A 14,133-nucleotide genomic window follows, 5' to 3' on the forward strand; every position below is an offset into this window, starting at 1 on the left:
TAAGAACCTGCTTTTAATCACTGTTGCAATTGCACCAGTTTTAAAAATCAATTATATGAATCACAATAAATCTGTGTGAGACACAGTAACTGTGATTCATTATCCATCTCCTAAATGCTACCAATTTGCTCATAGCTTGGATTCACAAAGCACTTTGCTCTGTTGCAAAGAGAGTTTCTGAGACACACTTGACCACTCAGGATAGTCAAAATTAGCTCCTTCTGAAGTAAATAAATCTATAATTACAAAAAAGAAGAGCCTACTTCCATTTGTTTAAAAATGGAATGTAAATGGAGGCAATATCAGAAATAAGGATTTAAACTTAAACAGACTGGCAGGTTTCCAGTTTATAAAAGGCAATGAGGGTGCTAATCTGAGTATCCAAGGTCTATAAGACAAAAAAAACAGTTCAAAGAGGTCTTCAGGTAGAGTTTTCTGGACACTAGACATTTAGTAGATGTTTTTTTTCTGCAATTAAAAAACAAAAGAAAAACAGACTCGAAAGCAGGGGGTGCAGCAGATGCACTTGGAGTTATGATGTAATTAAGACACAAAGCTAAAGGGTCCTTGGGTATTAAATGTCTTCATCCTGATATTGCAGGTATTTCGCTGCAATTGTTTCTTCTAGATGAATTCCTGAGCTCCCCATTAATGCAAAAGCTGGATACATTTTACCAGAGCATTCCACTGGGCGTTCATAAAGACACTTCATCCGATCTGCATCATAGAATCCAATGTTGCCTTTGTCACAGTCAAGGCAGATTCCAATGTTTGATGGCATGGGAAGAACTCTGTTCACACAATCTTTGGGAGCAGCTGAAGCAGATGATGCCTTAGGAATAAACATTTTTTTCATGCCTATGGTTATTAATGTGAAAGGCTGCAAGGACTCAGCAAAGATGTCTTCACTCCCACTGTCATGACCACTGTCTTGTTCGTATCTGAAAAAGACATACTAGTCATGCCACAATACTCAGGTTTTCAGTGAATTTTTCAGACTTCAGCACAATGTTCACACAATATGGTTTTGTCTTTAAAAATATTGTACTGTACAACATCACAATGTACTTGTAGGAGAGAATGATAAAGGTAAGTTGTGTGTGCTTTATTAAATATTAAACACCCTAGAAAGGATTCTAATTTATTAGAACATTTAACTGATCAAAATGCTCTTTCCAGATGAATTGCAATACAGTCATGTTGAGGATGCAATCTGGCTGCAACACTATTTCAGTGTAACCTCTTGGGGGGGGGGGGGTGGAATCCTGAAATAAGAAGCAATCCACCCCCATCCAATGCTCAACTCAACTACAGTGTGCCAGCAGGAATAAAAGCAGTCTGTATGGCACTTCAAATCCCCTAATCTACCCTGTCTAATACAAGTAACCCTCAATTTACAACAGTTCACTTAGTGACCATTTGAAGTTATAACAGCCCAGAAACTGTGAATTATGACAGCTTTCCACACTTACGACTCTTGTAATATCTCCATGGTCACGTGATCAAAATTCAGATGCTTGGCAACTGACTCATTTCATTTAATTGCCTCAACTGACTTCTTTCAGATCACGGTTCTCAATCTTTCTGGCTCCATGGACCAGTGGCAGTAGCGGGGGATGGAGGGAGGATGGTTTCGCACGGACAACCTAGGTCCAGTGCATGCACGAATAAGCTTTGTGCACTTATCTGCCATTTGCATGGCCCAATTTCCAACAGGCTGTGGACCGGTATTGGTCAGCAGCCCAGGGGTTGGGCACCCCTGGTTTAGATTATAAGAAAACATTAGTATGATGTGAGTTTCAGATTCTAATCTAATTTTTCACAAGATCAAAGTACACACTAAGATACTATATTTTTTGCACTATAAGAAGCACCTAGCTTTTGGGAAAGAAAACAAGAAAAAAAAATCTACCTCTGCCTCCCAGCAACTATCAGTATTCATCTGGCTAGCGTTCTTGCAGCAAACAGCCTGGTCAGCTTCAGCATGTTATCGCAGCCCAATTTAGCACAAGCAGCTGATTGGCAGTTGGATCGGCCTCCCAGAATACCGCCAATCAACTGTTCCAGGTTGCGGAGATCGCCACTGCCTATTGCCGCCTCCGCGCATCCCGTTTTCAGCCTTTGCGCATACCATTTTCAGCCTGTTCCAGGTAGCGGGGATTGCCGTCGCCTATCGCCGCTGCTGCCTATCGCTGGCGGCAAAGGTGATAGGCAGCAGCAACAATCCCCACCGCCTGGAACAGGCCAAAAACGGGCTGTGCAAAGGCTGAAAACGGGGTATCCCGAGGCCAAAAACTGGGCGCGCAGAGGCTGAAAACAACTAAAGTGTGTGGGCTGGCGGATAGGTGGGTCTTCAGCAACATTCGCTCTATAAGATGCACAGACATTTCCACCCACTTGGGGGGGGGGAGAGAAAGTGCATTTTATAGACCGAAAAATACAGTAATCTAAGCACAACTGGATGAACCTGTTGCCCAGGGAATACATAAAAGGAGAGGGTATCATGATTTTTCAAGAGTGGACAATTCTTACAAAGCCACATTTTTTTCTATCTTAGATTAGCTTGCTCTCAGATTGCCTTTTATATGACTTAAATTTCATGTCTCACTTCTAACATACAGCTTTAGAAGTGTTCTATTTACATTTCTTTCAGCTAGATCAGGGGTATCAAACTCAACTTCATTGAGGGCCGCATCAGGGTTGTGTTTGATCTTGAGGGGCCAGGATGGGCGTGGTCAGGGTGGGCATGGCCAGCTCAATGTCACTCGTGTCAGGGGCGCCTTTGGTGGCCCAAGTGCTCTGCCAGCAAAAACGGGCTTCCAAACTCTGTTTTTGGCTGTGATGGCCTCCTGCAACCCTCTGCCAGTGAAAATGGAGTTGACAGTGCCGTCCGCGGCCCTCAGGAGCTCTGTTTTTGGCTGCGACAGCCTCCTGCAACCCTCTGCCAACAAAAACGGAGTTCAGCCCTCCTGAGTTCCATTTTCACTGGCAGAGGCACTGCGGGCTGGTCCACCACTGTTTCCAGGGCAGCCCCCCGGGCCAGATCTAAGCACCCCGCAGGCCACATCCGGCCCTCAGGCCTTGAGTTTGACACCCCTGGGCTAGATGCATTCTTTTCTACATTCCATGAAGTATTCTAATTATTATTAATTATTAATAGATTATTAAACCCTATTAATAGAGTTGCCTCGAGATGGGCAGCAAACAAATTTAATAAGTAAGTAGGTAAATAAATAAATCCTAAGTAAACGCCATATTCCAATTGTCACATTTCTCAAAATCATGTCACAATGGATTTAACTTGTGCATACCCTATATAAAATTATAAATCTCTTAACTTGAGGAAAGTATCTACATATTTTGTTAATCGTATACTTAAGTATGTCTGTTTTAAGTATCTTAACATTATGATATGTAATGGCTAAGACCCTGGATGTACCACTCAAGGATTATTGTTGCTATTCTTGTTGTTATTCTTTTTATATATATATATGGCAGCCTTCTCCCATCAAAAGATCACGAAGCTGCTTTTGGAACTTTCAATTCAATGAAAGCATGTTGGAATCCATTTGACATACACAGACTAAAATTCCCTTGGGCATGAAAAAATGGTTCCGTATTTCTTAGATGCAGATCATTATCTAAATTATCTTCTTCCGTGTTAACATCCAATTAATGTATTTGACCTAATGGATAAATGCTAAACTATTAAATTACAACAGCAGAACTTAAAACAAAATCTATGAAAACAATAGAAAGTGATTACTTTACCTGGGGCTACTTTGTTCACGAGAATTGTGAAACCATTCTTGGATCTTAACATCAGATGCAACTCCTACTTTCACAAGATATGAATAGGGTTCCACATGGAAAGCCCAGAAATGCTTTCCTTTCACAACACCAGTGTCTCCAATAATGTAGTCCAGGGCAGTGTAACAGCCTTGTTGGATACGTTCAGCTTCCAAAAGCAGAGGAAACCCAGCTCTGCTTTCCACAACATTTCTTCTTGCATTTAGCAGAAGACGTTCACTATTGTAGCCACATTTGTCATCCAAAAGAAAACTGAAAACTAAAAATGAATAACCAGTCAGTAGAATTATAGCTTCAGAAAATATCCTAAAGAGGAGGATAATAAACATCTCTCTCCCAAAATTGCTAGGCTACCCAATTCCATGACTCTGGGAGGCTTAACATGTATAAACAATAAAATCAAAATAAAATCCAGAAAAATGTTAAGAGGGAACAACAAAAAGTTCTAAAGAATACAGATAAGTCTTGAGTTACAGCAATTCATTCAGTGTCCTTGGGAAGTTATGATAATGCTGAAGGGTCTTACAATTGGTCCTTAAAGTTCCGGCTGTTGCAGTGTCCCCATGGTCATATGAACAAAATTCCAATACCTGGCAACCAGTTCACACTTACAACTAGATCCAGCATCCCACAGTCACATGATTATCATGTGTGTCCTTCCCTGCTGGCTTCCCCCAAGCAAAGTCAGCAGAAAGTCACAAGTTGCTAGGGAAAGTCTCCCCTCCACCTTTCTTCATTTGCATGTACCACACCCTCCATTTGTACATATCTTCTGCTCTTTTTAGATGGCCTCCCCACACCTACATGCACCCCAAATCCTCTTTCTACAGCTTCCCTGAAATCACACACACTCTACACCCTCTTTCCATGGCCTCCCTGCTATGCACAGGCAATGCACACACATGTACTACCACACTCATTTCCCTTTTCCTTGATCTCCCTGCAATCGCACACATACCCCATGCTCTTTTTCTGGCCTCCCTGCACTCATACACATTTACATGTTCTCCACACTCTCTTTCCCTGATCTCCCTTGCACTTCCTACACAGGCACTTCATACCCTTTCTCCAGCCTCACTGAACTTGCACACATGCATCATCTTTTGCTGTCTGAATTCATGTCGCACCAAACGCCCCTCTCCCAAATCATTGCAACCTGCGTCAGTCCTTCCTCACCCCCTTGCAGCACCCCTGCATTCCTTACCTCCCGTGTTTCCTGCTTAACTATTTGTGCATCTTAACTACCTGGATTGCTATCACTAAGCAATGCAGTGATGTTACACTTTATGACTACATTGTTTCGTAATGGCAATCCTGGTCCAATTGTAGTTGTAATTCGAGGGCTAGATAGATAGATATAGTTAGATGATAGAGACAGACAGACAGACTATATACTTTGAATAGTATTTTAAAGTAACTGCTGTTGTTAAGGAATCTCAAGAATATGTTATAATTTTTGTCAACGTTTCTTCTGATGCATTATTAGAAAATGGACATTATACCACGTAGTCAAACTATTTAATTTCTGCTTTTATCCGAATTGCTATAGAATTCTTTTTTCTCTAAAAACAAGTATTACTTTATATTCAAAGATACTAAAAATGTCATATATCATGGCATCTTATACTTCATTATAGCAATTTAAAGACTGATGAGAATCTATGGATATCATCTAAATTCTGTTATGTAGACTTATTAAGTATGATTGTTTAAATTTATACCTAACACTCTTCAGTTTCACTAATTGCAACAAGAGAACGGGGACAAAAGTATCATGTGTATATTTTTTATTGTACCTGGAGCTGGTGGTGTATGTAAGATAAGTTCTCTGCTCCATGGGCTACAGATAGATCCTTTATATCCTCTGACCCTAAAGGCATAGGTACTGTTTGTGTCAAGGTCAGAAATTATTTCACTCTTACTGCAGACTTCAATTTCTTGCCATGCTGTATTAGCCTCTTCTTTATTAAGCTTGCGATATTCAAGTATGTAAGTATCAGCTGAACCTGTTTTCTGTGGATGATCCCAACAGATCAAAGCTTTGTTATACATTTTGCTCCGTTCCTCACTGATTTCTGGTATATCATTCCCTGTATTAAACATACAAGGTGTTAATATATAAAAATACTAGAGGAAAAATACATTTATATATAAAAATATTCATAACATTAAGGAGAGAAGAAGGGCAAAACATGTTTACATCATCTCAGTCAAATGTTGTTGTCTTCATCCAGCCTATCCAGCCAAATTTAGGTGTGTTCAATTCTCGAGTGAGCATCATTTTTGACAACCAAAAATGAACCAAGGGACCTTTTTACAGGTTACTTACCCACACATATTATCCTCACCAAACCATAGTGCTGCTCACAACATCTTCTCTCTTACAACGAACATTACACCAGGGGTAAACAAAAATTTGGCCTGCCTACATAGATGGCCAGAGAACACCTGCAATGGGTCCCCATCATCCCATTACCCAAGAGACATAACAAATAGGGGCAAGCATTTTCTGTAGGATTCTCTTCCAGTGGAATATTCTCTTCATTGACCTGAGGATCAACCTGCCCATTCTTCCAAAATACTGGAAAATATCTCTTCCAGATGGTCATTGTAGATTGATTGTGGCATAATCAATGTTAAAATTAGTGTTTTGGTACTATATTTTCTATTTTATTATCTTTGTATGGGTCCCAGTCAAGCCAGATGTTTAGACTGGATTTGTCATTTTAATATAGGCATTCTTATTTGATACTGTTGAAGGTATCATCATGGGATACAAGATGTTCCAAGTAAAACTGCAATTGACTGATGATAATTTTATCAATTCAAATGGTGTTCCAGATCTTTTGAGACTGTACCCACCAAGATGCCTATTACTATGGATACTAGCCTTGCTTACTTTTGCCAGTCATTCTACTTCTGTTTGCAGATCTTTGCATTTGAAATTTTCTCCATTCTTTCTCTTCTATGATAAATAAACACTGCAACATCCACTATCCAGACTTTTCTATCTTTCTTATCAACAATTGTTAAGTCTGTGGTACTATATGGCAGGTTCTTGTCTGTTTGAATTCTAAAACCCCAGAGCACATTAGCTTCCTCATTTTTTATTATTTTGTCTGTTTGGTGATCATTTGTTTCCTTGCAGATAAGTGGTATTTCTTGCAGATATTCCAATGAACCATTGTTTCTGCTTTGCCATGCCACTGTTTGTAGTCAGCCTGTACAATTTTCCTGCAGCAGCTAACTAGTTAGCCCTCCATTTCTTCAGTTTCTTTGGGGAGGCAGCAATTGCTCTCTGTTGCTGCTTCTCAATTCTGGTTTTGTATGCATTTTTCTTAAGATTTGGTGTTGTGCAGCCAGAATTAATCCCTCTGTCTCTTTCTTCAATTTTTCTGCTCTTATCCATTGCCACATTCTACTGTACACCCACTCAAATAATATATATGAACTCATACTTAGAGATGTTAGTAATATCTTGTTACTAAAGATATTGGCCAATTTCTCTTCCTATAAGGATTTTTAGTATACTAAGAAATTCCCATTTGAGGATGATCAAGTGTGTGTTCAACCAACTAATACTATATCAAGAGCAAACTGTTTACAAATACAGTTTCTCTTGCTCCTTTTCTGAGGTGGAAGAGGTTACATCAGTGGTGAAATCCAATTTTTTTTACTACCGGTTCTGTGGGCATGGCTTGGTGGGCGTGGTGTGGCTTGGTGGGCATGGCAGGGGAAGAATACTGCAAAATCCCCTTTCCCTCCCCACTCCTAGGGGAAAGATATTGCAAAATCTCCATTCCCACCCCACTCTGGGGCCAGCCAGAGGTGGTATTTGCCGGTTCTCCAAACTGCTCAAAATTTCCACTACCGGTTCTGCAGAACCTGTCAGAACCCTGGGTTAAATTTTTTTTCCTTTAAACTTACCATTTGAATGGAAACACATATTTTCAAGAGCTTCCTGTTGCTTTTCTATGTCAAGAACAAAGTCTTCAAAAGAAGCTTGAGCTGCAGGCCTGAAGCACTTTAAAGATTCAGTAGCTTTCTGAATTCTGTAGACAGAAAAAAATACCAATATTATGCACACACTAACAAATTGCCTTTAATACTTTAATATGAGAAAAAAATTGAATGGATACCATTCATAAACTATACTAAAATACATGATTCTTTACTTTTTACTTCTAACTGCAAATTAATAAAAAATAATTATTTCACTAAAGAAAATCCGTATATTATAATGAAATTAACACTAGCAGCTGAACTCATATAAATTGAATAAAATTTTCAAGATGGTAAAATGTAATCCAACAAAAATTCTCCTGTGCAAACTAATTAAAATAGATAGGAATGTAATGGATCTCATCTTGCATTATATCTTTGGGTCCAAAGCAGAACATGCATCAGCAGAACATACTCCTATAGGTATATATTATACACTATATAAGACAAGTTTCTAATTTTTGTACCTGTTACTCTTGCACTGCATGCATCTCAAACCAGTGGGTACTATTGGAGAAATGATTTGCAAAAGTACAACTAAAAGGACATTGGGAAATTGCGAAAGAGACACGCAGAGGATTACACACAATTCAAGCCACTCTGAAAAGAAATAAATTACATACCTATCATGAAGCTGCTTTGCTGTTTGAACAAAACAGGATGGGTCTGTTTCTTTGAGAACTTCTTGTGCATATCCCACTAGGCCGTTATTTTCTAGAAGTCCTTGATACTCTTCTATTTGAGAATGCAATTTGTCCATTCTTAAATTTTTGGATGCTTCAATAGCTCTAAGTGCAGTGTTTTTCCTTTCCTCCAAAACATGAAGCAGCTTATCGAAGTTATTAGAAGCTTCCTCCTTCGCTCTTTCACCATTGCACTGGATTTTTTTTTAAGTTAAAGCAGAATAATATATTAACTTTACGCATGTTTTTGATTAGTTTCAAGAACAATTTCAAGGAAAGAAGTGAGATTAATGTGATGTACAAAACAGAATTCTTTCTATAGCAGGTCTGTCAAAGTTGCGGCCTGCAGGCCAGATGCATCACACCCTGGCCACCCCCACCCCCAATTTAGCGAAGGGGAAAAAAGTTGCGATACGTCATGTGACGATGTGACGACATGAGTTTGACACCTCTGTTCTATAGGAACATAAGTTAAAGTATTTGATACACTGAAATAGCATTGTTCATCTTTATGATTCTGAAGTTTAGTTTACAATCCAACCCTTTACACATGTGGAACTAACCATGGCAAACCACAGTTGTAAACAAAGAATTGCTCTTAAAAATGTAGACACTAGAACATCTGTAACAATCAGGACAAATATATTAGGATGAAGGAACATTTCATCTAAATTACTTCTCTACATTAAATGTTAGGTTTCAAAGTCACAGTAGTACAAAACCGCTAGAAAAAATAGAAAAATACTATTTTTTAAAAGAACACGTTTATAATAGAAGCCTTTCAAAACTCTTTAAAAATTGAAATATTTTCACTGCATTTCAGAATAATAAATTATGGATATTTGCATCTCACAATCTCAAAGGCAATTTAAAACAAACTACCTTTTCGTAACAAGAGTTATTTCAGAAGGAAAGGGTGAGAGATGCCTGTTCAGTATGTAGGCATTTAGCAAATATTTTTCCAATCAGGGCCATTCATGGGGGCAAAGACCAAAGAGTAACAAAGAACAAGGAGTCTACAACACTTCCTTTTCTGGACAAGATAAAAAGTGAAGAGAGGGAGGGCAGTTAGGCTACTTAGTTTGTCCCAGAGAGAATGCTTTCTTGCCAAACAGGGTGAGGGAGACTCTCTACTTTCTCCATTCCTATAGTACTTTTTTCTAATTTGATCAAAATTGTAAAATGGGTTAGCACTGGCTTTGGTTGCTGCTTGATCGTGGCATAATTTTCTGAATATTTTATATAATTATCAAGCTGTAGAATATGATTAATCTAATTTTCAATAACAGATTTTCTAAAATTAAATGTTAGCTGCTCAGCAGCCAAATATTTTTTATTTGATGGTCATAATAGCTAGTAATACACTTATAGTCAACTGTCACAAGTACAGTAACTGAATGATCAGTAGTAGCACAATTTTCTAATACAACATAACCTATTTACAAAGCAGAATATGTAGCTCTTTGGGTTTTTTTAATGCAATATGCAAGAACTTGAAATAAATTAGTCAAATTATAATGCATAGAAATGTTTTAGTTTGAATAAAATTGTTTATGTAGAAATTCACATTAATACTAGTACTATTAAAGAGCCATAAAGTAGCCCTTTTTTTTTGCCCATGGCAAAAGTAAGTAGTTCTTACCTCAGCTTCTTTCACTAAAAGACCAAGCTCTGTAATTTGGTTTTTCACATGGCTCTCCTTACTAATGAGGTAGTGTATATCCTGTGAAAGGTTCTCCTATGAAAAATCATACTGCATGGTTAAAAATGATTGTAAAGTACTATTTTTGCATTTGTGAATACAAGGAACATTAATATTTTTTGTTTTGTGATTGACAGTTCGGTTCAATAAACTTCTATGTTCTATATTATCTATCAAAACTACAGCCCAGCAATTGTTTTAGAATTAACTAAAAGTGCACATACTTCAAGCATGATATGAGAATAAAGAAATGTGATGGGCCTTGGCATAAACTATGTAGGGAGCAATGTCAAATATTTGAAAGCTGCATTAAAAATGGTAACCATGTTCTTTTACTAATATGGAAACATTTGTTGTTTCACTAATTCTAATTGCTTCTTCATTTGCTTACAAATTTAAAAGGTTATTAAAAGAATATAGTATACAATAAGTCAATTAAAACCTGCAGTGAACCAAAACAATTTAAGCCAATATTACAATTATCAAATTATATGCTTTCTCTTTGTTCCAAGAGCTAATCTCAAATGTTACTTGTCCCATCAAATATTTATCTATTTGAACAGATGGCATGAGTCAATATAAGGTATTCAAGGATATTTTGCATGACCATGACCTTGTATTATAGATGGAAATACTCAAATGTGCCTAAATGTTAAAACATGATTAGGACCACAGATAATTAAGCAAAGTTAAAGACAATTTTATTTCTGAGGAAATTTCTAATATTCTACAGATATAACCACTTTGGAAGATGATAATTATTGAGCCAGCTGGTCACAAAATTGTGGCATAAGTCAGAATCAAAACAGACTGGATGCTCTTTAATTACCTAGGTTTTATAAAATGTCATGACACTGAACACAGGATCAGTTCAACAAAGCAGCTACTTTACACTTTGAAACACTAAGCAACACAAAACCAGCCAAGAAATAAAGAGGGGAGACACCTTAAGTGTTTTGTAGGCACTGCTCATGGTAGTCACTCGATGATTTGCATGTGTACCACCCAATTTGCAAAGGTGACAAACAGGTCTTCTGCATATTTCACAGTACATATTTACTTTTTCCATTTCATGTTCCGGACACATCAAAATCTAAAAATAAAATAATAGAATATAAAATATACTTCAAGAACTGTGTAATGATGAAGTAAAATCAGAAGTATTTTCATTTTTGTTTTTCATATACATTTTTTCATATACATCTTTATGAAGATATTAAAATTATTTTCTTCCTTTCTTATCAGATAGTATTTATATACAAATGAATGGATTTATACTCGGGCTACATTGTATCAAATTGTTTAAAAATGAATGCCACAAATCCATTGCAACTTTCCAAAGAAGGGTAAATTTTCTCCCAAAACTTTCTCTTGTTCAATATTGAACAATTTTATGTTGGAATCTGGGTTTCCAGCCAATAGATTCTCTTAATCTCGTCTGGAGATTTTAGGGACACACTGCAGAGGAAAAAGTTGCATGAGGAACTGTCTCTGTAACACTGGATGGAGACTTTTTAAATAGTATTAATCAGGGGTGAAATCTAAAATTTTTCTTACTGGTTCTGTGGGTGTGGCTTGGTGGGGGGGGGGTGTCCTGTGACTGAGTGGGCGTGGCCAACTCGATATCACTCACAGCCACACCCACTCAGTCACAAGACCCCTCCCATCAAGCCACTCCCACAGAACCCAGTAGGAAAACTTTAAATTTCTATTCTGCTGGCGTGTCCTTACCTTTCTCCCGCAGCTCCGCCCACCCGCCCCATTCCCCGGAGTCAGGGAATGCACCATTCCCTGACTCCATCCTTGCCGCAGAGCTGCTGCCTGCTCACCCTTCGCCACGCGGCTCCGCCCACCCGTCCCATTCTCCGGAGTCAGGGAATGCACCATTCCCCGACTCCTACTGCTCATCTTTCTCCTGCGACTGGCTGTCAGGGAAGGCATGCGGCCGAAAGTTACCGGAGTCACTCACTCTCCTTCTTGAATGAGCCGCTCTGGTCCACACGCTGGCTGTGCAAGCGCACACCCAACCTGCTGCTGATGAGTGAATTAAATAAACAGTGTGCGCTTGCGCAGCCGGCGCTTGGACCAGAGCGGCTCATTCAAGAAGGAGAGTGAGCGACTCCGGTAACTTTCGGCCGCTTGCGTTCCCTGACAGCCAGTCACGGGAGAAAGGTGAGCAGTAGGATACACCGCGTGGCGAAGGGTGAGTAGGTAGCGGCTCCGCGGCAAGGCCAGAGTCGGGGAATGGTGCATTCCCTGACTCTGGGGAATAGGGTGGGTGGGTGGAGCCTCCAGCTGCCATTGCTACTGGTTCTCCGAACCACCGGCCATCATCGCTACCTACTCGCCCAAGCTGGTCCAAACCAGGAACATTTCACCCCTGGTATTAATGTAACTATACAACTTCGATATTCATGACCTTATTGTACGAAATACTGTATATTTTGTTATTTTGGAAAATTTCAATCTCATTTGCTTCTACTTCCTTTTGAATAAATTTTGTCTTAAGAATAGATCATTGGACTTTTTCTTTCAGACCCAGAAGCCTAGTTACCTGCATTTTTTAACCTTTTAAAGTTAATGAAAACAAATTCCTTAACCATTTGTTTGCATCAAAGCTTTCTTTTTTTCCCCAGCTTAACTACATCAATTATACTGTACTATATTTTTCTAAATTTCAGAATTAATGGAAAATACGATAGTTTTGGCTAAAGTATCAAAGTAGCCTAAAGTTCACTTAAATAGGATTATAAAATTACATCTTACTGAAACTATTTAATTAAAATTGGAATTAGAGCAAGAATATCACCATCTTCCCTGAAATATTACATATGCGTTTATTCTTTAATAACTTTCCAAGGCAGTTTTTTACAATAATAAGTTTTTTTATATTAATGGAAGGCACCTCCACTTACAGGGATACTGCAATATTCATTAGGCTGAAGCTATAGTCCTCTGCTGCAGGACATGCCATAATATAAGTTTTTCCAATGTTGACAAAAGCATTTTGCAACAGGGAGGAAATTACTGAATTTATAATATGGTTGAGAAACCCAGGCACTGTTGAACTACAGTGATCAATTGGGGGAAAGAGTGCTCATTGCTCCGGGGGGTGGGGGTCTGTTAAATCACAAATTATTTCATTTGGGCAATTTAAGTCATTTGTATAACTACATAATTATGCAAAACATAGAAATTATGTCACTCCTGGTGATTTTCATCATTTGAATAATAAAGATGTAAATTGATGCAAATTACATAATTTGTGCATGATTTGTTAGAGATATTGTAAATAACAACAAAGATTATTTATATTAATCTCAATTTTACTGTTCATCTAAACTATTTTGGTCCATTATAGTTTGTTAAAAGGGGTTCTATTAAACTGAGCTTTCACTATATAACTAACCCTAATGGTGGGTATGTCAACTGTTTTTGCAACTCTACAATCTCTCCGATATTTAATTATTTGATTCAAGATACTATTTAGACTAATGAGAAAGATTTAATACTGGTGCAAGAGCTAGTGCAAATGGATGCAACTATGAACAAATTATAAACTAGAAACTAGGAGGGGAAAGATAACAATTTCGACAATGAAGACTTGGAATAATCCCTGAAAGCTAAACATCCTAATTTAATTTTCTAAACTGCACAATTTCATACATTATTTACAATAAATTTCAATATCAGGCTTCAATAGACAAATCTTAAGAATATAATCATCATCAGTCCAATTCATATTTTTTTTGCTTGAAGAATTAAAATATGTATTTAAAAAAAGAATCAGGAAGTAATCACCCAGACTCAGGATTATCTTCATTTACTTACAGTTATGAAACATGGAGATCATTTAAAATTGGCAAATAGATAAGTATTTTTGTAAGTAAAATAGTAGTCTTGAGGTAGCATTACAAAACAGAGATGTTGAGCAGA

At 37.9% G+C, this 14,133-nt stretch overlaps 1 protein-coding gene across 3 annotated transcripts in view; it reads right to left on the reverse strand.

Annotated features, from left to right (window-relative positions):
- Nucleotides 1-512: 512 nt before the first annotated feature.
- The window catches only part of TRIM36 (tripartite motif containing 36), a 38,871-nt gene continuing 25,250 nt past the window's right edge, over nt 513-14,133 (reverse strand). For all 3 annotated transcript variants that reach the window (XM_034432783.3, XM_034432784.3, XM_087885993.1), the window contains 7 exons: nt 11,144-11,290; nt 10,138-10,233; nt 8,436-8,689; nt 7,738-7,862; nt 5,607-5,900; nt 3,772-4,069; nt 513-941 (listed from right to left, as the gene is read on the reverse strand). In XM_034432783.3, coding sequence (XP_034288674.2) covers nt 575-941; nt 3,772-4,069; nt 5,607-5,900; nt 7,738-7,862; nt 8,436-8,689; nt 10,138-10,233; nt 11,144-11,290 — 1,581 coding nt within the window. In that variant the 3' untranslated portion in view covers nt 513-574. The remainder of the gene's footprint in view (nt 942-3,771; nt 4,070-5,606; nt 5,901-7,737; nt 7,863-8,435; nt 8,690-10,137; nt 10,234-11,143; nt 11,291-14,133) is intronic.

Source organism: Pantherophis guttatus, chromosome 2 (genome assembly GCF_059756535.1).
Source record: "Pantherophis guttatus breed Tessera chromosome 2, ASM5975653v1, whole genome shotgun sequence".
In the NCBI taxonomy this organism is placed as follows: Eukaryota; Metazoa; Chordata; class Lepidosauria; order Squamata; family Colubridae; genus Pantherophis; species Pantherophis guttatus.